General features: G+C 50.6%; 1 protein-coding gene across 2 annotated transcripts in view; it reads right to left on the reverse strand.

Annotated features, from left to right (window-relative positions):
• POLR1C (RNA polymerase I and III subunit C) overlaps positions 1-23,265 on the reverse strand; it is a 53,277-nt gene extending 30,012 nt beyond the window's left edge. For both annotated transcript variants that reach the window (XM_075584241.1, XM_075584240.1), the window contains exons 1-2: positions 23,110-23,265; positions 7,557-7,628 (exon numbers count right to left, since the gene is read on the reverse strand). In XM_075584241.1, the coding sequence (XP_075440356.1) occupies positions 7,557-7,628; positions 23,110-23,211 (174 nt within the window). In that variant the 5' untranslated portion in view covers positions 23,212-23,265. The remainder of the gene's footprint in view (positions 1-7,556; positions 7,629-23,109) is intronic.
• Between the last annotated feature and the right edge of the window lie 971 nt (positions 23,266-24,236).

Here is a 24,236-nt window from a genome sequence, read left to right on the forward strand (position 1 = left end):
TATATACATGGTGTAGTAGTGTGTGAGGGGGAGGCTGGCACTGCCCGCGCTGTATATACATGGTGTAGGAGTGTGTGTGAGGGGGAGGCTGGCACTGCCCGCGCTGTATATACATGGTGTAGGAGTGTGAGGGGGAGGCTGGCACTGCCCGCGCTGTATATACATGGTGCAGTAATGTGTGTGAGGGGGAGGCTGGCACTGCCCGCGCTGTATATACATGGTGTAGTAGTGTGTGAGGGGGAGGCTGGCACTGCCCGCGCTGTATATACATGGTGTAGTAGTGTGTGAGGGGGAGGCTGGCACTGCCCGCGCTGTATATACATGGTGTAGTAGTGTGTGAGGGGGAGGCTGGCACTGCCCGCGCTGTATATACATGGTGTAGGAGTGAGTGTGTGAGGGGGAGGCTGGCACTGCCCGCGCTGTATATACATGGTGTAGGAGTGTGTGTGAGGGGGAGGCTGGCACTGCCCGCGCTGTATATACATGGTGCAGTAATGTGTGTGAGGGGGAGGCTGGCACTGCCCGCGCTGTATATACATGGTGCAGTAATGTGTGTGAGGGGGAGGCTGGCACTGCCCGTGCTGTATATACATGGTGTAGGAGTGTGTGAGAGGGGGAGGCTGGCACTGCCCGCGCTGTATATACATGGTGTAGGAGTGTGTGAGGGGGAGGCTGGCACTGCCCGCGCTGTATATACATGGTGTAGGAGTGTGTGAGGGGGAGGCTGGCACTGCCCGCGCTGTATATACATGGTGCAGTAATGTGTGTGAGGGGGAGGCTGGCACTGCCCGCGCTGTATATACATGGTGTAGGTGTGTGTGTGAGGGGGAGGCTGGCACTGCCCGCGCTGTATATACATGGTGTAGGAGTGTGTGAGGGGGAGGCTGGCACTGCCCGCGCTGTATATACATGGTGTAGGAGTGTGTGAGGGGGAGGCTGGCACTGCCCGCGCTGTATATACATGGTGCAGTAATGTGTGTGAGGGGGAGGCTGGCACTGCCCGCGCTGTATATACATGGTGTAGGAGTGTGAGGGGGAGGCTGGCACTGCCCGCGCTGTATATACATGGTGTAGGAGTGTGTGAGGGGGAGGCTGGCACTGCCCGCGCTGTATATACATGGTGTAGGAGTGTGTGTGAGGGGGAGGCTGGCACTGCCTGCGCTGTATATACATGGTGTAGGAGTGTGTGAGGGGGAGGCTGGCACTGCCCGCGCTGTATATACATGGTGTAGGAGTGTGTGAGGGGGAGGCTGGCACTGCCCGCGCTGTATATACATGGTGTAGGAGTGTGTGTGAGGGGGAGGCTGGCACTGCCCGCTCTGTATATACATGGTGTAGGAGTGTGTGAGGGGGAGGCTGGCACTGCCCGCGCTGTATATACATGGTGTAGGAGTGTGTGAGGGGGAGGCTGGCACTGCCCGCGCTGTATATACATGGTGTAGGAGTGTGTGAGGGGGAGGCTGGCACTGCCCGCGCTGTATATACATGGTGTAGGAGTGTGTGAGGGGGAGGCTGGCACTGCCCGCGCTGTATATACATGGTGTAGGAGTGTGTGAGGGGGAGGCTGGCACTGCCCGCGCTGTATATACATGGTGTAGGAGTGTGTGAGGGGGAGGCTGGCACTGCCCGCGCTGTATATACATGGTGTAGTAGTGTGTGAGGGGGAGGCTGGCACTGCCCGCGCTGTATATACATGGTGTAGGAGTGTGTGAGGGGGAGGCTGGCACTGCCCGCGCTGTATATACATGGTGTAGGAGTGTGTGTGAGGGGGAGGCTGGCACTGCCCGCGCTGTATATACATGGTGTAGGAGTGTGTGAGGGGGAGGCTGGCACTGCCCGCGCTGTATATACATGGTGTAGGAGTGTGTGTGAGGGGGAGGCTGGCACTGCCCGCGCTGTATATACATGGTGTAGTAGTGTGTGAGGGGGAGGCTGGTACTGCCCGCGCTGTATATACATGGTGTAGGAGTGTGTGTGAGGGGGAGGCTGGCACTGCCCGCGCTGTATATACATGGTGTAGTAGTGTGTGAGGGGGAGGCTGGCACTGCCCGCGCTGTATATACATGGTGTAGAAGTGTGTGATTGGGAGGCTGGCACTGCCCGCGCTGTATATACATGGTGTAGGAGTGTGTGAGGGGGAGGCTGGCACTGCCCGCGCCGTATATACATGGTGTAGGAGTGTGTGAGGGGGAGGCTGGCACTGCCCGCGCTGTATATACATGGTGTAGGAGTGTGTGATTGGGAGGCTGGCACTGCCCGCGCTGTATATACATGGTGTAGGAGTGTGTGAGGGGGAGGCTGGCACTGCCCGCGCCGTATATACATGGTGTAGGAGTGTGTGAGGGGGAGGCTGGCACTGCCCGCGCTGTATATACATGGTGTAGGAGTGTGTGATTGGGAGGCTGGCACTGCCCGCGCTGTATATACATGGTGTAGGAGTGTGTGTGAGGGGGAGGCTGGCACTGCCCGCGCTGTATATACATGGTGTAGGAGTGTGTGTGAGGGGGAGGCTGGCACTGCCCGCGCTGTATATACATGGTGTAGGAGTGTGTGTGAGGGGGAGGCTGGCACTGCCCGCTCTGTATATACATGGTGTAGGAGTGTGTGAGGGGGAGGCTGGCACTGCCCGCTCTGTATATACATGGTGTAGGAGTGTGTGAGGGGGAGGCTGGCACTGCCCGCGCTGTATATACATGGTGTAGGAGTGTGTGATTGGGAGGCTGGCACTGCCCGCGCTGTATATACATGGTGTAGGAGTGAGTGTGTGAGGGGGAGGCTGGCACTGCCCGCGCTGTATATAAATGGAGCAGTAATGTGTGTGAGGGGGAGGCTGGCACTGCCCGCGCTGTATATACATGGTGTAGGAGTGTGTGAGGGGGAGGCTGGCACTGCCCGCGCTGTATATACATGGTGTAGGAGTGTATGAGGGGGAGGCTGGCACTGCCAGCGCTGTATATACATGGTGTAGGAGTGTGTGAGGGGGAGGCTGGCACTGCCCGCGCTGTATATACATGGTGTAGGAGTGTGTGAGGGGGAGGCTGGCACTGCCCGCGCCGTATATACATGGTGTAGGAGTGTGTGAGGGGGAGGCTGGCACTGCCCGCGCTGTATATACATGGTGTAGGAGTGTGTGATTGGGAGGCTGGCACTGCCCGCGCTGTATATACATGGTGTAGGAGTGTGTGAGGGGGAGGCTGGCACTGCCCGCGCCGTATATACATGGTGTAGGAGTGTGTGAGGGGGAGGCTGGCACTGCCCGCGCTGTATATACATGGTGTAGGAGTGTGTGATTGGGAGGCTGGCACTGCCCGCGCTGTATATACATGGTGTAGGAGTGTGTGTGAGGGGGAGGCTGGCACTGCCCGCGCTGTATATACATGGTGTAGGAGTGTGTGTGAGGGGGAGGCTGGCACTGCCCGCGCTGTATATACATGGTGTAGGAGTGTGTGTGAGGGGGAGGCTGGCACTGCCCGCTCTGTATATACATGGTGTAGGAGTGTGTGAGGGGGAGGCTGGCACTGCCCGCTCTGTATATACATGGTGTAGGAGTGTGTGAGGGGGAGGCTGGCACTGCCCGCGCTGTATATACATGGTGTAGGAGTGTGTGAGGGGGAGGCTGGCACTGCCCGCGCTGTATATACATGGTGTAGGAGTGTGTGTGAGGGGGAGGCTGGCACTGCCCGCGCTGTATATACATGGTGTAGGAGTGTGTGAGGGGAGGCTGGCACTGCCCGCGCTGTATATACATGGTGTAGGAGTGTGTGAGGGGGAGGCTGGCACTGCCCGCGCTGTATATACATGGTGTAGGAGTGTGTGAGGGGGAGGCTGGCACTGCCCGCGCTGTATATACATGGTGTAGTAGTGTGTGAGGGGGAGGCTGGCACTGCCCACGCTGTATATACATGGTGTAGGAGTGTGTGTGAGGGGGAGGCTGGCACTGCCCGCGCTGTATATACATGGTGTAGGAGTGTGTGAGGGGGAGGCTGGCACTGCCCGCGTTGTATATACATGGTGTAGGAGTGTGTGTGAGGGGGAGGCTGGCACTGCCCGCGCTGTATATACATGGTGTAGGAGTGTGTGAGGGGGAGGCTGGCACTGCCCGCGCTGTATATACATGGTGTAGGAGTGTGTGAGGGGGAGGCTGGCACTGCCCGCGCTGTATATACATGGTGTAGGAGTGTGTGAGAGGGAGGCTGGCACTGCCCGCGCTGTATATACATGGTGTAGGAGTGTGTGAGAGGGAGGCTGGCACTGCCCGCGCTGTATATACATGGTGTAGGAGTGTGAGAGAGGGAGGCTGGCACTGCCCGCGCTGTATATACATGGTGTAGGAGTGTGTGAGAGGGAGGCTGGCACTGCCTGCGCTGTATATACATGGTGTAGTAGTGTGTGAGGGGGAGGCTGGCACTGCCCGCGCTGTATATACATGGTGCAGTAATGTGTGTGAGGGGGAGGCTGGCACTGCCCGCGCTGTATATACATGGTGCAGTAATGTGTGTGAGGGGGAGGCTGGCACTGCCCGCGCTGTATATACATGGTGCAGTAATGTGTGTGAGGGGGAGGCTGGCACTGCCCGCGCTGTATATACATGGTGTAGGAGTGTGTGAGGGGGAGGCTGGCACTGCCCGCGCTGTATATACATGGTGCAGTAATGTGTGTGAGGGGGAGGCTGGCACTGCCCGCGCTGTATATACATGGTGTAGGAGTGTGTGAGGGGGAGGCTGGCACTGCCCGCGCTGTATATACATGGTGCAGTAATGTGTGTGAGGGGGAGGCTGGCACTGCCCGCGCTGTATATACATGGTGTAGGAGTGTGTGTGAGGGGGAGGCTGGCACTGCCCGCGCTGTATATACATGGTGTAGGAGTGTGTGTGAGGGGGAGGCTGGCACTGCCCGCGTTGTATATACATGGTGTAGGAGTGTGTGTGAGGGGGAGGCTGGCACTGCCCGCGCTGTATATACATGGTGTAGTAGTGTGTGAGGGGGAGGCTGGCACTGCCCGCGCTGTATATACATGGTGTAGGAGTGTGTGTGAGGGGGAGGCTGGCACTGCCCGCGCTGTATATACATGGTGTAGGAGTGTGTGAGGGGGAGGCTGGCACTGCCCACGCTGTATATACATGGTGCAGTAATGTGTGTGAGGGGGAGGCTGGCACTGCCCGCGCTGTATATACATGGTGTAGGAGTGTGTGAGGGGGAGGCTGGCACTGCCCGCGCTGTATATACATGGTGCAGTAATGTGTGTGAGGGGGAGGCTGGCACTGCCCGCGCTGTATATACATGGTGTAGGAGTGTGTGTGAGGGGGAGGCTGGCACTGCCCGCGCTGTATATACATGGTGTAGGAGTGTGTGAGGGGGAGGCTGGCACTGCCCGCGCTGTATATACATGGTGTAGGAGTGTGTGAGGGGGAGGCTGGCACTGCCCGCGCTGTATATACATGGTGCAGTAATGTGTGTGAGGGGGAGGCTGGCACTGCCCGCGCTGTATATACATGGTGTAGGAGTGTGTGTGAGGGGGAGGCTGGCACTGCCCGCGCTGTATATACATGGTGCAGTAATGTGTGTGAGGGGGAGGCTGGCACTGCCCGCACTGTATATACATGGTGTAGGAGTGTGTGAGGGGGAGGCTGGCACTGCCCGCGCTGTATATACATGGTGCAGTAATGTGTGTGAGGGGGAGGCTGGCACTGCCCGCGCTGTATATACATGGTGTAGGAGTGTGTGAGGGGGAGGCTGGCACTGCCCGCGCTGTATATACATGGTGCAGTAATGTGTGTGAGGGGGAGGCTGGCACTGCCCGCGCTGTATATACATGGTGTAGGAGTGTGTGAGGGGGAGGCTGGCACTGCCCGCGCTGTATATACATGGTGCAGTAATGTGTGTGAGGGGGAGGCTGGCACTGCCCTTGCTGTATATACATGGTGCAGTAATGTGTGTGAGGGGGAGGCTGGCACTGCACGCGCTGTATATACATGGTGCAGTAATGTGTGTGAGGGGGAGGCTGGCACTGCCCGCGCTGTATATACATGGTGTAGGAGTGTGTGAGGGGGAGGCTGGCACTGCCCGCGCTGTATATACATGGTGCAGTAATGTGTGTGAGGGGGAGGCTGGCACTGCCCGCGTTGTATATACATGGTGCAGTAATGTGTGTGAGGGGGAGGCTGGCACTGCCCGCGCTGTATATACATGGTGTAGGAGTGTGTGAGGGGGAGGCTGGCACTGCCCGCGCTGTATATACATGGTGTAGGAGTGTGTGTGTGAGGGGGAGGCTGGCACTGCCCGCGCTGTATATACATGGTGCAGTAATGTGTGTGAGAGGGAGGCTGGCACTGCCCGCGCTGTATATACATGGTGCAGTAATGTGTGTGAGGGGGAGGCTGGCACTGCCCGCGCTGTATATACATGGTGTAGGAGTGTGTGAGGGGGAGGCTGGCACTGCCCGCGCTGTATATACATGGTGTAGGAGTGTGTGTGTGAGGGGGAGGCTGGCACTGCCCGCGCTGTATATACATGGTGTAGGAGTGTGTGTGAGGGGGAGGCTGGCACTGCCCGCGCTGTATATACATGGTGTAGGAGTGTGTGTGAGAGGGAGGCTGGCACTGCCCGCGCTGTATATACATGGTGTAGGAGTGTGTGTGAGAGGGAGGCTGGCACTGCCCGCGCTGTATATACATGGTGTAGGAGTGTGTGAGGGGGAGGCTGGCACTGCCCGCGCTGTATATACATGGTGTAGTAATGTGTGTGAGGGGGAGGCTGGCACTGCCCGCGCTGTATATACATGGTGTAGGAGTGTGTGTGAGGGGGAGGCTGGCACTGCCCGCGCTGTATATACATGGTGTAGGAGTGTGTGTGAGAGGGAGGCTGGCACTGCCCGCGCTGTATATACATGGTGCAGTAATGTGTGTGAGGGGGAGGCTGGCACTGCCCGCGCTGTATATACATGGTGTAGGAGTGTGTGTGTGTGTGTGTGTGAGGGGGAGGCTGGCACTGCCCGCGCTGTATATACATGGTGTAGGAGTGTGTGTGTGTGTGTGTGTGAGGGGGAGGCTGGCACTGCCCGCGCTGTATATACATGGTGCAGTAATGTGTGTGAGGGGGAGGCTGGCACTGCCCGCGCTGTATATACATGGTGTAGGAGTGTGTGAGGGGGAGGCTGGCACTGCCCGCGCTGTATATACATGGTGCAGTAATGTGTGTGAGGGGGAGGCTGGCACTGCCCGCGCTGTATATACATGGTGTAGGAGTGTGTGAGGGGGAGGCTGGCACTGCCCGCGCTGTATATACATGGTGTAGTAATGTGTGTGAGGGGGAGGCTGGCACTGCCCGCGCTGTATATACATGGTGTAGGAGTGTGTGTGAGGGGGAGGCTGGCACTGCCCACGCTGTATATACATGGTGTAGGAGTGTGTGTGAGGGGGAGGCTGGCACTGCCCGCGCTGTATATACATGGTGTAGTAATGTGTGTGAGGGGGAGGCTGGCACTGCCCGCGCTGTATATACATGGTGTAGTAATGTGTGTGAGGGGGAGGCTGGCACTGCCCGCGCTGTAGACTCACCTTCTCAAACGTGTCCTGGTTCCACGTGTCATCGTAGCCGGGATAATTACCAGGGAAATCTGTGGTGTGAACCTGCAAGAAAACGCACACCTCTATATAACACCGTGATCAGCCCGCACTAAAATACACCTCTATATAACACCGTGATCAGCCCGCACTAAAATACACCTCTATATAACACCGTGATCAGCCCGCACTAAAATACACCTCTATATAACATCGTTATCAGCCGCACTAAAATACACCTCTATATAACATCGTTATCAGCCCGCACTAAAATACACCTCTATATAACATCGTTATCAGCCCGCACTAAAATACACCTCTGTATAACACCGTGATCAGCCCGCACTAAAATACACCTCTATATAACATCGTTATCAGCCCGCACTAAAATACACCTCTATATAACATCGTTATCAGCCCGCACTAAAATACACCTCTATATAACATCGTTATCAGCCCGCACTAAAATACACCTCTGTATAACACCGTGATCAGCCCGCACTAAAATACACCTCTATATAACACCGTGATCAGCCCGCACTAAAATACACCTCTGTATAACACCGTGATCAGCCCGCACTAAAATACACCTCTATATAACACTGTGATCAGCCCGCACTAAAATACACCTCTATATAACACCGTGATCAGCCCGCACTAAAATACACCTCTATATAACACCGTGATCAGCCCGCACTAAAATACACCTCTGTATAACACCGTGATCAGCCCGCACTAAAATACACCTCTGTATAACACCGTGATCAGCCCGCACTAAAATACACCTCTGTATAACACCGTGATCAGCCCGCACTAAAATACACCTCTGTATAACACCGTGATCAGCCCGCACTAAAATACACCTCTGTATAACACCGTGATCAGCCCGCACTAAAATACACCTCTGTATAACACCGTGATCAGCCCGCACTAAAATACACCTCTGTATAACACCGTGATCAGCCCGCACTAAAATACACCTCTATATAACACTGTGATCAGCCCGCACTAAAATACACCTCTATATAACACCGTGATCAGCCCGCACTAAAATACACCTCTGTATAACACCGTGATCAGCCCGCACTAAAATACACCTCTATATAACACTGTGATCAGCCCGCACTAAAATACACCTCTATATAACACCGTGATCAGCCCGCACTAAAATACACCTCTATATAACACCGTGATCAGCCCGCACTAAAATACACCTCTATATAACACTGTGATCAGCCCGCACTAAAATACACCTCTGTATAACACCGTGATCAGCCCACACTAAAATACACCTCTATATAACACCGTGATCAGCCCACACTAAAATACACCTCTATATAACACCGTGATCAGCCCGCACTAAAATACACCTCTGTATAACACCGTGATCAGCCCGCACTAAAATACACCTCTGTATAACACCGTGATCAGCCCGCACTAAAATACACCTCTATATAACACCGTGATCAGCCCGCACTAAAATACACCTCTGTATAACACCGTGATCAGCCCGCACTAAAATACACCTCTGTATAACACTGTGATCAGCCCGCACTAAAATACACCTCTATATAACACCGTGATCAGCCCGCACTAAAATACACCTCTATATAACACCGTGATCAGCCCGCACTAAAATACACCTCTATATAACACCGTGATCAGCCCGCACTAAAATACACCTCTGTATAACACCGTGATCAGCCCGCACTAAAATACACCTCTATATAACACCGTGATCAGCCCGCACTAAAATACACCTCTATATAACACTGTGATCAGCCCGCACTAAAATACACCTCTATATAACACCGTGATCAGCCCGCACTAAAATACACCTCTGTATAACACCGTGATCAGCCCGCACTAAAATACACCTCTGTATAACACTGTGATCAGCCCGCACTAAAATACACCTCTATATAACACCGTGATCAGCCCGCACTAAAATACACCTCTATATAACACCGTGATCAGCCCGCACTAAAATACACCTCTATATAACACCGTGATCAGCCCGCACTAAAATACACCTCTGTATAACACCGTGATCAGCCCGCACTAAAATACACCTCTGTATAACACCGTGATCAGCCCGCACTAAAATACACCTCTATATAACACCGTGATCAGCCCGCACTAAAATACACCTCTAAATAACACTGTGATCAGCCCGCACTAAAATACACCTCTGTATAACACCGTGATCAGCCCGCACTAAAATACACCTCTATATAACACCGTGATCAGCCCGCACTAAAATACACCTCTGTATAACACCGTGATCAGCCCGCACTAAAATACACCTCTGTATAACACCGTGATCAGCCCGCACTAAAATACACCTCTGTATAACACCGTGATCAGCCCGCACTAAAATACACCTCTATATAACACTGTGATCAGCCCGCACTAAAATACACCTCTTTATAACACTGATCAGCCCGCACTAAAATACACCTCTATATAACACCGTGATCAGCCCGCACTAAAATACACCTCTATATAACACCGTGATCAGCCCGCACTAAAATACACCTCTGTATAACACCGTGATCAGCCCGCACTAAAATACACCTCTGTATAACACCGTGATCAGCCCGCACTAAAATACACCTCTGTATAACACCGTGATCAGCCCGCACTAAAATACACCTCTGTATAACACCGTGATCAGCCCGCACTAAAATACACCTCTGTATAACACTGTGATCAGCCCGCACTAAAATACACCTCTGTATAACACTGATCAGCCCGCACTAAAATACACCTCTATATAACACTGTGATCAGCCCGCACTAAAATACACCTCTGTATAACACCGTGATCAGCCCACACTAAAATACACCTCTATATAACACCGTGATCAGCCCGCACTAAAATACACCTCTATATAACACTGATAAGCCCGCACTAAAATACACCTCTGTATAACACTGATCAGCCCGCACTAAAATACACCTCTGTATAACACCGTGATCAGCCCGCACTAAAATACACCTCTGTATAACACCGTGATCAGCCCGCACTAAAATACACCTCTGTATAACACCGTGATCAGCCCGCACTAAAATACACCTCTGTATAACACCGTGATCAGCCCACACTAAAATACACCTCTGTATAACACCGTGATCAGCCCGCACTAAAATACACCTCTGTATAACACCGTGATCAGCCCGCACTAAAATACACCTCTGTATAACACCGTGATCAGCCCGCACTAAAATACACCTCTGTATAACACCGTGATCAGCCCACACTAAAATACACCTCTGTATAACACCGTGATCAGCCCGCACTAAAATACACCTCTATATAACACTGATCAGCCCGCACTAAAATACACCTCTGTATAACACTGTGATCAGCCCGCACTAAAATACACCTCTGTATAACACCGTGATCAGCCCGCACTAAAATACACCTCTATATAACACTGTGATCAGCCCGCACTAAAATACACCTCTATATAACACCGTGATCAGCCCGCACTAAAATACACCTCTGTATAACACCGTGATCAGCCCGCACTAAAATACACCTCTGTATAACACCGTGATCAGCCCGCACTAAAATACACCTCTGTATAACACCGTGATCAGCCCGCACTAAAATACACCTCTGTATAACACCGTGATCAGCCCACACTAAAATACACCTCTGTATAACACCGTGATCAGCCCACACTAAAATACACCTCTGTATAACACCGTGATCAGCCCGCACTAAAATACACCTCTGTATAACACCGTGATCAGCCCGCACTAAAATACACCTCTGTATAACACCGTGATCAGCCCGCACTAAAATACACCTCTGTATAACACCGTGATCAGCCCACACTAAAATACACCTCTGTATAACACCGTGATCAGCCCGCACTAAAATACACCTCTGTATAACACCGTGATCAGCCCGCACTAAAATACACCTCTATATAACACTGTGATCAGCCCGCACTAAAATACACCTCTATATAACACCGTGATCAGCCCGCACTAAAATACACCTCTGTATAACACCGTGATCAGCCCGCACTAAAATACACCTCTATATAACACCGTGATCAGCCCGCACTAAAATACACCTCTATATAACACTGTGATCAGCCCGCACTAAAATACACCTCTATATAACACCGTGATCAGCCCGCACTAAAATACACCTCTGTATAACACCGTGATCAGCCCGCACTAAAATACACCTCTGTATAACACCGTGATCAGCCCGCACTAAAATACACCTCTGTATAACACCGTGATCAGCCCGCACTAAAATACACCTCTGTATAACACCGTGATCAGCCCACACTAAAATACACCTCTGTATAACACCGTGATCAGCCCACACTAAAATACACCTCTGTATAACACCGTGATCAGCCCGCACTAAAATACACCTCTGTATAACACCGTGATCAGCCCGCACTAAAATACACCTCTGTATAACACCGTGATCAGCCCGCACTAAAATACACCTCTGTATAACACCGTGATCAGCCCGCACTAAAATACACCTCTATATAACACCGTGATCAGCCCGCACTAAAATACACCTCTATATAACACTGTGATCAGCCCGCACTAAAATACACCTCTATATAACACCGTGATCAGCCCGCACTAAAATACACCTCTATATAACACTGTGATCAGCCCGCACTAAAATACACCTCTGTATAACACTGATCAGCCCGCACTAAAATACACCTCTGTATAACACCGTGATCAGCCCGCACTAAAATACACCTCTGTATAACACCGTGATCAGCCCGCACTAAAATACACCTCTGTATAACACCGTGATCAGCCCGCACTAAAATACACCTCTGTATAACACCGTGATCAGCCCGCACTAAAATACACCTCTGTATAACACCGTGATCAGCCCACACTAAAATACACCTCTATATAACACCGTGATCAGCCCGCACTAAAATACACCTCTGTATAACACCGTGATCAGCCCGCACTAAAATACACCTCTATATAACACTGTGATCAGCCCGCACTAAAATACACCTCTGTATAACACCGTGATCAGCCCGCACTAAAATACACCTCTATATAACACTGTGATCAGCCCGCACTAAAATACACCTCTATATAACACTGATCAGCCCGCACTAAAATACACCTCTATATAACACCGTGATCAGCCCGCACTAAAATACACCTCTGTATAACACCGTGATCAGCCCGCACTAAAATACACCTCTGTATAACACTGTGATCAGCCCGCACTAAAATACACCTCTGTATAACACCGTGATCAGCCCGCACTAAAATACACCTCTGTATAACACCGTGATCAGCCCGCACTAAAATACACCTCTGTATAACACCGTGATCAGCCCACACTAAAATACACCTCTATATAACACTGTGATCAGCCCGCACTAAAATACACCTCTATATAACACCGTGATCAGCCCACACTAAAATACACCTCTATATAACATCGTTATCAGCCCGCACTAAAATACACCTCTGTATAACACCGTGATCAGCCCGCACTAAAATACACCTCTGTATAACACCGTGATCAGCCCGCACTAAAATACACCTCTGTATAACACCGTGATCAGCCCACACTAAAATACACCTCTGTATAACACCGTGATCAGCCCGCACTAAAATACACCTCTATATAACACTGATCAGCCCGCACTAAAATACACCTCTGTATAACACTGTGATCAGCCCGCACTAAAATACACCTCTGTATAACACCGTGATCAGCCCGCACTAAAATACACCTCTATATAACACCGTGATCAGCCCGCACTAAAATACACCTCTGTATAACACCGTGATCAGCCCGCACTAAAATACACCTCTGTATAACACCGTGATCAGCCCGCACTAAAATACACCTCTGTATAACACCGTGATCAGCCCGCACTAAAATACACCTCTGTATAACACCGTGATCAGCCCACACTAAAATACACCTCTGTATAACACCGTGATCAGCCCACACTAAAATACACCTCTATATAACACTGTGATCAGCCCGCACTAAAATACACCTCTATATAACACAGTGATCAGCCCGCACTAAAATACACCTCTGTATAACACCGTGATCAGCCCGCACTAAAATACACCTCTGTATAACACCGTGATCAGCCCGCACTAAAATACACCTCTGTATAACACTGATCAGCCCGCACTAAAATACACCTCTGTATAACACCGTGATCAGCCCGCACTAAAATACACCTCTATATAACACCGTGATCAGCCCGCACTAAAATACACCTCTGTATAACACCGTGATCAGCCCGCACTAAAATACACCTCTGTATAACACCGTGATCAGCCCGCACTAAAATACACCTCTGTATAACACCGTGATCAGCCCGCACTAAAATACACCTCTGTATAACACCGTGATCAGCCCACACTAAAATACACCTCTGTATAACACCGTGATCAGCCCGCACTAAAATACACCTCTATATAACACCGTGATCAGCCCGCACTAAAATACACCTCTGTATAACACCGTGATCAGCCCGCACTAAAATACACCTCTGTATAACACCGTGATCAGCCCGCACTAAAATACACCTCTGTATAACACCGTGATCAGCCCGCACTAAAATACACCTCTGTATAACACCGTGATCAGCCCACACTAAAATACACCTCTGTATAACACCGTGATCAGCCCGCACTAAAATACACCTCTGTATAACACCGTGATCAGCCCGCACTAAAATACACCTCTGTATAACACCGTGATCAGCCCGCACTAAAATACACCTCTGTATAACACCGTGATCAGCCCGCACTAAAATACACCTCTGTATAACACCGTGATCAGCCCGCACTAAAATACACCTCTGTATAACACCGTGATCAGCCCGCACTAAAATACACCTCTGTATAACACCGTGATCAGCCCACACTAAAATACACCTCTGTATAACACTGTGATCAGCCCGCACTAAAATACACCTCTGTATAACACCGTGATCAGCCCACACTAAAATACACCTCTATATAACACCGTGATCAGCCCGCACTAAAATACACCTCTGTATAACACCGTGATCAGCCCGCACTAAAATACACCTCTGTATAACACCGTGATCAGCCCGCACTAAAATACACCTCTGTATAACACTGATCAGCCCGCACTAAAATACACCTCTATATAACACCGTGATCAGCCCGCACTAAAATACACCTCTGTATAACACCGTGATCAGCCCGCACTAAAATACACCTCTGTATAACACCGTGATCAGCCCGCACTAAAATACACCTCTGTATAACACCGTGATCAGCCCACACTAAAATACACCTCTGTATAACACCGTGATCAGCCCGCACTAAAATACACCTCTGTATAACACCGTGATCAGCCCGCACTAAAATACACCTCTGTATAACACCGTGATCAGCCCACACTAAAATACACCTCTGTATAACACCGTGATCAGCCCGCACTAAAATACACCTCTGTATAACACCGTGATCAGCCCGCACTAAAATACACCTCTGTATAACACCGTGATCAGCCCGCACTAAAATACACCTCTGTATAACACCGTGATCAGCCCGCACTAAAATACACCTCTGTATAACACCGTGATCAGCCCACACTAAAATACACCTCTGTATAACACCGTGAAACAGCCCGCACTAAAGTAACTGACGACCCTCCATGCTGCTAAAGACAGAGGTCATTACACTCTGCTCATATTACTCGACCTCCCTGCAGCATTTGACACAGTGGACCACCCTCTTCTCCTTCACATTCTCCATACTCTTGGCATTCGAATCAAACCGCTATCCTGGATCTCATCCTACCTCTCCCATCGTACTTTCAGTGTCTCTTCTGCTAACACCTCCTCCTCCTCTATCGATCTCTCTGTGGGGGTACCCCGGGGCTCTGTCCTGGGACCTCTTCTCTTTTCTCTGTACACACTCTCTCTAGGTGACCTAATCACATCTCTTGGGTTTAATTATCACCTCTATGCCGACGACACAAATTTACTTCTCAACCCCCGACCTTACACCTGCTGTACAAACCAAAGTTTCTGAATGTCTCTCTGCTATATCATCCTGGATGGCCCTCCGTCGCCTTAAACTCAACATGGCTAAAACAGAGCTCCTCATTCTTCCTCCCAAACCTGGCCCTACTACCTCCTTCCACATTACTGTTGGAACTACGATCATTCACCCAGTAGCCCAAGCACGCTGCCTAAGGGTCACACTCGACTCCTCTCTCACATTCTCCCCTCACATTCAAAACATTTCTAAAACTTGTCGCTTTTTCCTCCGCAGTATAACAAAGATACGCCCTTTCCTCTGTTTCTCGACTGCTAAAACTCTGACTCAGGCCCTCATTCTCTCCCGTCTTGATTACTGTAACCTCCTGCTGTCCGGCCTTCCTGCCTCTCACCTGTCTCCCCTACAATCTATCCTAAACGCTGCTGCCAGAATCACTCTACTCTTTCCTAAGACCCCGTTCACACAGGGCGCTTCGCGACGCTGTGTGCGCGAGTCCGAGCGCCTCCGTCTGCTGGGCGATGTGTGATCATCCCCAGCAGACAGAATGATCCGACACAGGGCGGCATGCGGGGACCGGGGGGGGGGGGGAATGAGCAGCAGGGGGGGGGGGGGGGGGGTGCAGCGGGGACCGGGAGGGGTGTGTGCAGCAGGGACCAGGGGGGGAGGGGGGGGTTCGCAGCGGGAACCAGGGGGGAGAATGGGGTGTGCAGCGGGGACCTAAAGTGCGCAGTGTGAACGGGGCCTAAATCTGTCTCAGCGTCTCCCCTGCTCAAATCCCTCTCCCGGCTTCCAATTAAATACCGCACCAAACACTCAATTCTCATCCTCACTTCTAAAGCTTTACACTCCTCTGCTCCTCCTTAGGCCTGGGACCCGCTGCGCGAGCGTTCCCCACCAGCAGGGGAATCCTCCCGAGCCGGTCCCAGTCCCCCCTCGCTGCACAGCTCACTACACACTGTGACGCGTCAGCCGCTAGGGGATTCAAGAGAATTGTAATACCTAGCGTCGGCGCGTCACGTGGTGTGGCTGTGAGCCAATGAGGAGGGGAGGCTTCGGGAGGAGGAGAGGCTTCAGGGAGCAGGGAGGAGTGTGTGGAGGGAAAGCAGCGTGAGTGCCTGTGTGTGTGCCTGTGTGTGTGTGTGCCTGTGTGTGTGTGTGTCTGTGTTTGTGTATGTCCCGAGCCCGTGGAGGGGGGGGGGGGTGTAGCGGGTCCCTCCGCTTAAACCACGCCCCCTCCCTCCCACTTCAGCCCCGGCTCCCGCTCCCTACAGACCGCATATCGCGGTCTGTGTCCGTCAGCACCCCGCCTGTCTGCAGTGCTGGCGCGCTGACGGAGGGAGCGGGGCCTTACATCTCACCCTAATCTCACTATACCCTCCTCTGCCCCTCCTTACATCTCGCCCTAATATCTCACTATATCCTCCTCTGCCCCTCCTTACATCTCACCCTAATCTCACTATACCCCGCTCTGCCCCTCCTTACATCTCGCCCTAATATCTCTCTATACCCTCCTCTGCCCCTCCTTACATCTCACCCTAATCTCACTATACCCCGCTCTGCCCCTCCTTACATCTCACCCTAATATCTCACTATACCCTCCTCTGCCCCTCCTTACATCTCGCCCTAATATCTCTCTATACCCTCCTCTGCCCCTCCTTACATCTCACCCTAATCTCACTATACCCCGCTCTGCCCCTCCTTACATCTCACCCTAATATCTCACTATACCCTCCTCTGCCCCTCCTTACATCTCGCCCTAATATCTCTCTATACCCTCCTCTGCCCCTCCTTACATCTCACCCTAATATCTCACTATACCCCCCCTCTGCCCCCCTCCTTACATCTCACCCTAATATCTCTCTATACCCCCCTCTGCCCCCCTCCTTACATCTCACCCTAATATCTCTCTATACCCTCCTCTGCCCCTCCTTACATCTCACCCTAATATCTCACTATACCCTCCTCTGCCCCTCCTTACATCTCACCCTAATATCTCACTATACCCTCCTCTGCCCCTCCTTACATCTCCCCCTAATATCTCACTATACACTCCTCTGCCCCTCCGTACATATCACCCTAATATCTCACTATACCCTCCTCTGCCCCTCCTTACATCTCACCCTAATATCTCACTATACCCTCCTCTGCCCCTCCTTACATCTCACCCTAATATCTCACTATACCCCCCCTCTGCCCCCCTCCTTACATCTCACCCTAATATCTCTCTATACCCCCCTCTGCCCCCCTCCTTACATCTCACCCTAATATCTCTCTATACCCTCCTCTGCCCCTCCTTACATCTCACCCTAATATCTCACTATACCCTCCTCTGCCCCTCCTTACATCTCACCCTAATATCTCACTATACCCTCCTCTGCCCCTCCTTACATCTCCCCCTAATATCTCACTATACACTCCTCTGCCCCTCCGTACATATCACCCTAATATCTCACTATACCCTCCTCTGCCCCTCCTTACATATCACCCTAATATCTCACTATACCCTCCTCTGCCCCTCCTTACATCTCACCCTAATATCTCACTATACCCTCCTCTGCCCCTCCTTACATCTCACCCTAATATCTCACTATACCCTCCTCTGCCCCTCCTTACATCTCACCCTAATCTCACTATACCCCGCTCTGCCCCTCCTTACATCTCACCCTAATATCTCACTATACCCTCCTCTGCCCCTCCTTACATCTCGCCCTAATATCTCTCTATACCCTCCTCTGCCCCTCCTTACATCTCACCCTAATATCTCACTATACCCCCCCTCTGCCCCCCTCCTTACATCTCACCCTAATATCTCTCTATACCCCCCTCTGCCCCCCTCCTTACATCTCACCCTAATATCTCTCTATACCCTCCTCTGCCCCTCCTTACATCTCACCCTAATATCTCACTATACCCTCCTCTGCCCCTCCTTACATCTCACCCTAATATCTCACTATACCCTCCTCTGCCCCTCCTTACATCTCCCCCTAATATCTCACTATACACTCCTCTGCCCCTCCGTACATATCACCCTAATATCTCACTATACCCTCCTCTGCCCCTCCTTACATCTCACCCTAATATCTCACTATACCCTCCTCTGCCCCTCCTTACATCTCACCCTAATATCTCACTATACCCTCCTCTGCCCCTCCTTACATCTCACCCTAATATCTCACTATACCCTCCTCTGCCCCTCCTTATATCTCACCCTAATCTCACTATACCCTCCTCTGCCCCTCCTTACATCTCACCCTAATATCTCACTATACCCTCCTCTGCCCCTCCTTATATCTCACCCTAATCTCACTATACCCTCCTCTGCCCATCCTTACATCTCACCCTAATATCTCACTATACCCTCCTCTGCCCCTCCTTATATCTCACCCTAATCTCACTATACCCTCCTCTGCCCCTCCTTACATCTCACCCTAATATCTCACTATACCCTCCTCTGCCCCTCCTTACATCTCACCCTAATATCTCACTATACACTCCTCTGCCCCTCCTTACATCTCACCCTAATATCTCACTATACCCTCCTCTGCCCCTCCTTATATCTCACCCTAATCTCACTATACCCTCCTCTGCCCCTCCTTACATCTCACCCTAATATCTCACTATACCCTCCTCTGCCCCTCCTTACATCTCACCCTAATATCTCACTATACCCTCCTCTGCCCCTCCTTACATCTCACCCTAATATCTCACTATACCCTCCTCTGCCCCTCCTTATATCTCACCCTAATATCTCACTATACCCTCCTCTGCCCCCCTCCTTACATCTCACCCTAATATCTCTCTATACCCTCCTCTGCCCCTTCTTACATCTCAGCCCAAAAATCTGAAGAAAAGGGGTTCCCATAAGGGAAGGGATGGGGCTCAAAGGTATAGGGGGTGCACTAAAACAGAAGCCAAACGGATTACATGCAAATCCTCGGCTAACTGAAATGGTGACGATGATGTGGATACAGCAGGAGGCACCTAAAACAAGCCTTGATGTATGATCCAAAATATAAAGTCTGATAGAGGTGTACGAGTCCCAAAGGGTAATGCAATATTGCAGATAAATAACCCTTTTAGATAAAGGGACAACCTCATAGAAAGACTGTTTCCAATAAGCAGATAAAGCATAAGTACTCACAGAGATGAGATAACCCTTCTCCTGGGGTATATCTTCACTTGTAGGGTGCCATTCCTAGCGGGCGCTGCGCTGTGGGGTAGAGCAAAAATAGAGAGGCAAGAACCGCCAGAGAGATCGGCGCGCCACCCGAGAAAAGAGCAAAGGGGGCGAAAAATAACCAATTTATTGAGAACAAAAAAAAAGGAGAAAACCGCACGGGAATGTTCCGCCTGTGAAGGCGTTATCCAAGCGTACAAGAACGTTACCTGCTGCATCGCCGTATGTATGCGCTCCGAATCAGGACGTCATCCATGGGTTCGCGCCATGCACACGGGACGCCATGACGTTCAGTGCAACAAAACAAACTTTATTGTGCCCATTAACACAGTGAACAATGACAAAAAGACATACAAATGAATTACATATCATAAAAACAGAACAGATAAGTGGAACATTGATGTAGAATGCATCCTATCTGTAATATGAGAATTAAACACAAATATAAGCAAAAAAATGGGTTTAGAAAAAGGTGTGTGTGTGTGTGTGTGTGTGTGTGTGTCCCAATTAATATATTTAATAAACAAATATAATACCTATCTTTCTTAGAAATAAGGAAGAAATAATGTTAATACTAATGGGAAACAAAAAATTATCTTTTTCAGCAGAGGACATGCGAAATCAATCAGGAATTGAAAAAACACAGAAATACAGATTGATTTTGCATGTCCACTGCTGTAAAAGATAATAATTTTTTGTTTCCCATTAGTATTAACATTATTTCTTCCTTATTTCTAAGAGAGATAGGTATTATATTTGTTTATTAAATATATTAATTGGGACACACACACACACACACACACACACACACACCATCTGGTTTAAGCTATTTCTACTTCTGAGTCCTGTATAAGTAAAATTAGGGAATCTTTTTCTAAACCCATTTTTTTGCTTATATTTGTGTTTAATTCTCATATTACAGATAGGATGCATTCTACATCAATGTTCCACTTATCTGTTCTGTTTTTATGATATGTAATTCATTTGTATGTCTTTTTGTCATTGTTCACTGTGTTAATGGGCACAATAAAGTTTGTTTTGTTGCACTGAACGTCATGGCGTCCCGTGTGCATGGCGCGAACCCATGGATGACGTCCTGATTCGGAGCGCATACATACGGCGATGCAGCGGGTAACGTTCCTGTACGCTGGGATAACGCCTTCACAGGCGGAACATGTCCGTGCGAGTTTCTCCTTTTTTTTGTTCTCAATAAATTGGTTATTTTTCACCCTCTCTGCTTTTTTCTCAGGTGGCGCGCCGATCTCTCTGGCGGTTCTTGCCTCTCTATTTCAGCCCTAAAATCTCACTATACCCTCATCTGCCCCTTTGATTTTTCAAGGGATGTCGCCTCATGTGACGGCCCTTGAACCAATCAAATGCCCGGAAACCCGCGACGCCGCTGCCCAGCAAAATATGACTTTCGTCTGTGGCGACGGGTGAGTCACCCGTCGTGTCGCAATCGACGGTGACGGCACTATACACGCGGCCTAATACATAAAGCTTGGCCCCCTGCAGACGCACTTACCAGAACTCCCTCCTACTATCTCTGTACGTTCTCTCTACCTACCAATTAGACTGTAAGCTCCTCGGGGCAGGGACTCCTCTTCCTAAATGTTACTTTTATGTCTGAAGCACTTATTTCCATGATCTGTTATTTATATGATTGTCACGTGTATTACTGCTGTGACGCGCTATGTACAGTAATGGCGCTATATACTGACATACATACACGTGTATTACTGCTGTGACGCGCTGTGTACATTCATGGCGCTATATACTGACATACATACACGTGTATTACTGCTGTGACGCGCTATGTGCATTAATGGCGCTATATACTGACATACATACACGTGTATTACTGCTGTGACGCGCTATGTACAGTAATGGCGCTATATACTGACATACATACACGTGTATTACTGCTGTGACGCGCTGTGTACATTCATGGCGCTATATACTGACATACATACACGTGTATTACTGCTGTGACGCGCTGTGTACATTAATGGCGCTATATAAAGACATACATACACGTGTATTACTGCTGTGACGCACTATGTGCATTAATGACGCTATATACTGACATACATACACGTGTATTACTGCTGTGACGCGCTGTGTACAGTAATGGCGCTATATACTGACATACATACACGTGTATTACTGCTGTGACGCGCTGTGTACAGTAATGGCGCTATATACTGACATACATACACGTGTATTACTGCTGTGACGCGCTGTGTACAGTAATGGCGCTATATACTGACATACATACACGTGTATTACTGCTGTGACGCGCTGTGTACAGTAATGGCGCTATATACTGACATACATACACGTGTATTACTGCTGTGACGCGCGCTGTGTACAGTAATGGCGCTATATACTGACATACATACACGTGTATTACTGCTGTGACGCGCTATGTGCATTAATGGCGCTATATACTGACATACATACACGTGTATTACTGCTGTGACGCGCTGTGTACATTCATGGCGCTATATACTGACATACATACACGTGTATTACTGCTGTGACACGCTGTGTACAGTAATGGCGCTATATACTGACATACATACACGTGTATTACTGCTGTGACGCGCTATGTACAGTAATGGCGCTATATACTGACATACATACACGTGTATTACTGCTGTGACGCGCTATGTACAGTAATGGCGCTATATACTGACATACATACACGTGTATTACTGCTGTGACACACTATGTACAGTAATGGCGCTATATACTGACATACATACACGTGTATTACTGCTGTGACACACTATGTACAGTAATGGCGCTATATACTGACATACATACACGTGTATTACTGCTGTGACGCGCTATGTACAGTAATGGCGCTATATACTGACATACATACACGTGTATTACTGCTGTGACGCGCTATGTACAGTAATGGCGCTATATACTGACATACATACACGTGTATTACTGCTGTGACGCGCTATGTACAGTAATGGCGCTATATACTGACATACATACACGTGTATTACTGCTGTGGCGCGCTGTGTACATTAATGGCGCTATATACTGACATACATACACGTGTATTACTGCTGTGACGCGCTAAGTGCATTAATGGCGCTATATACTGACATACATACACGTGTATTACTGCTGTGACGCGCTGTGTACATTAATGGCGCTATATACTGACATACATACACGTGTATTACTGCTGTGACGCGCTAAGTGCATTAATGGCGCTATATAAAGACATACATAGGCACCTCAGTATAACACCGCGCAGAGCCCGGCACCCAGACACCTGTGTATATGAGCCTCCCGGTGCATTGTGGGATGTACTCACGTTGCACACCCGGAACTCCTCCAGCACCACGCGGCTCCGCATCTCCTGCACTCTGTCCCGCACCGCCATGTCTCCGCGCCAACCCACGTGCGAGCCGCGCATGCGCACCGCGATGCGGGACCGACACCTGCTGAAGGGGAAATGCGCATGCGTGACGTCACTGGCCAATGGGTCGCGCTTTACCCGTGCACGCATGCGCGGTGATTACCATGGTTACCGGGCAAGAGTCAAACGCCATATTGCGTGTGGCACAGTATCCCGTAACACGTTATCTTGGCTGCTAACCATTGCATTGACATACTGCGTAGTTTACATGATGGGTGTCCGGTTTCTGCGCGGGCGCGGGGGGGATTTTATTACCTTTTTTTTAAATTATTTTATTGGCTTTTGGTAAATAGTTATTTGCTGCCACAACAAACATGGCGCTTAGGCGGCGACGTTCCTGCAGGATGAAAGTCTCGCGAGAGTTCCCCCACCTCCCTGCTCCTCTCCACGTCACCAGTCCCATACACAGGACCAGGGCCTGCGTGTTTACTTCCGGGTGTGGGCAGTGTGAAGGGCAGGGGGGGGGGAATTATTATTACCCCAGGGCAGGATCAGGGGGCAGTGTGTGAGGGAGGGGCAGGATTATTATTATTATTAGGGGGCAGTGTGTGAGGGAGGGGCAGGATCAGGGGCAGTGTGTGAGGGAGGGGCAGGATCAGGGGCAGTGTGTGAGGGAGGGGCAGGATCAGGGGCAGTGTGTGAGGGAGGGGCAGGATCAGGGGCAGTGTGTGAGGGAGGGGCAGGATCAGGGGCAGTGTGTGAGGGAGGGGCAGGATCAGTGTCAGTGTGTGAGGGAGGGGCAGGATCAGGGGGCAGTGTGTGAGGGAGGGGCAGGATCAGGGGGCAGTGTGTGAGGGAGGGACAGGATCAGGGTCAGTGTGTGAGGGAGGGGCAGGATCAGGGGCAGTGTGTGAGGGAGGGGCAGGATCAGGGGGCAGTGTGTGAGGGAGGGACAGGATCAGGGGCAGTGTGTGAGGGAGGGGCAGGATCAGGGGCAGTGTGTGAGGGAGGGGCAGGATCAGGGGGCAGTGTGTGAGGGAGGGGCAGGATCAGGGGCAGTGTGTGAGGGAGGGGCAGGATCA

This window comes from Ascaphus truei, unplaced genomic scaffold, assembly GCF_040206685.1.
Source record: "Ascaphus truei isolate aAscTru1 unplaced genomic scaffold, aAscTru1.hap1 HAP1_SCAFFOLD_510, whole genome shotgun sequence".
NCBI classification, from domain to species: domain Eukaryota; kingdom Metazoa; phylum Chordata; class Amphibia; order Anura; family Ascaphidae; genus Ascaphus; species Ascaphus truei.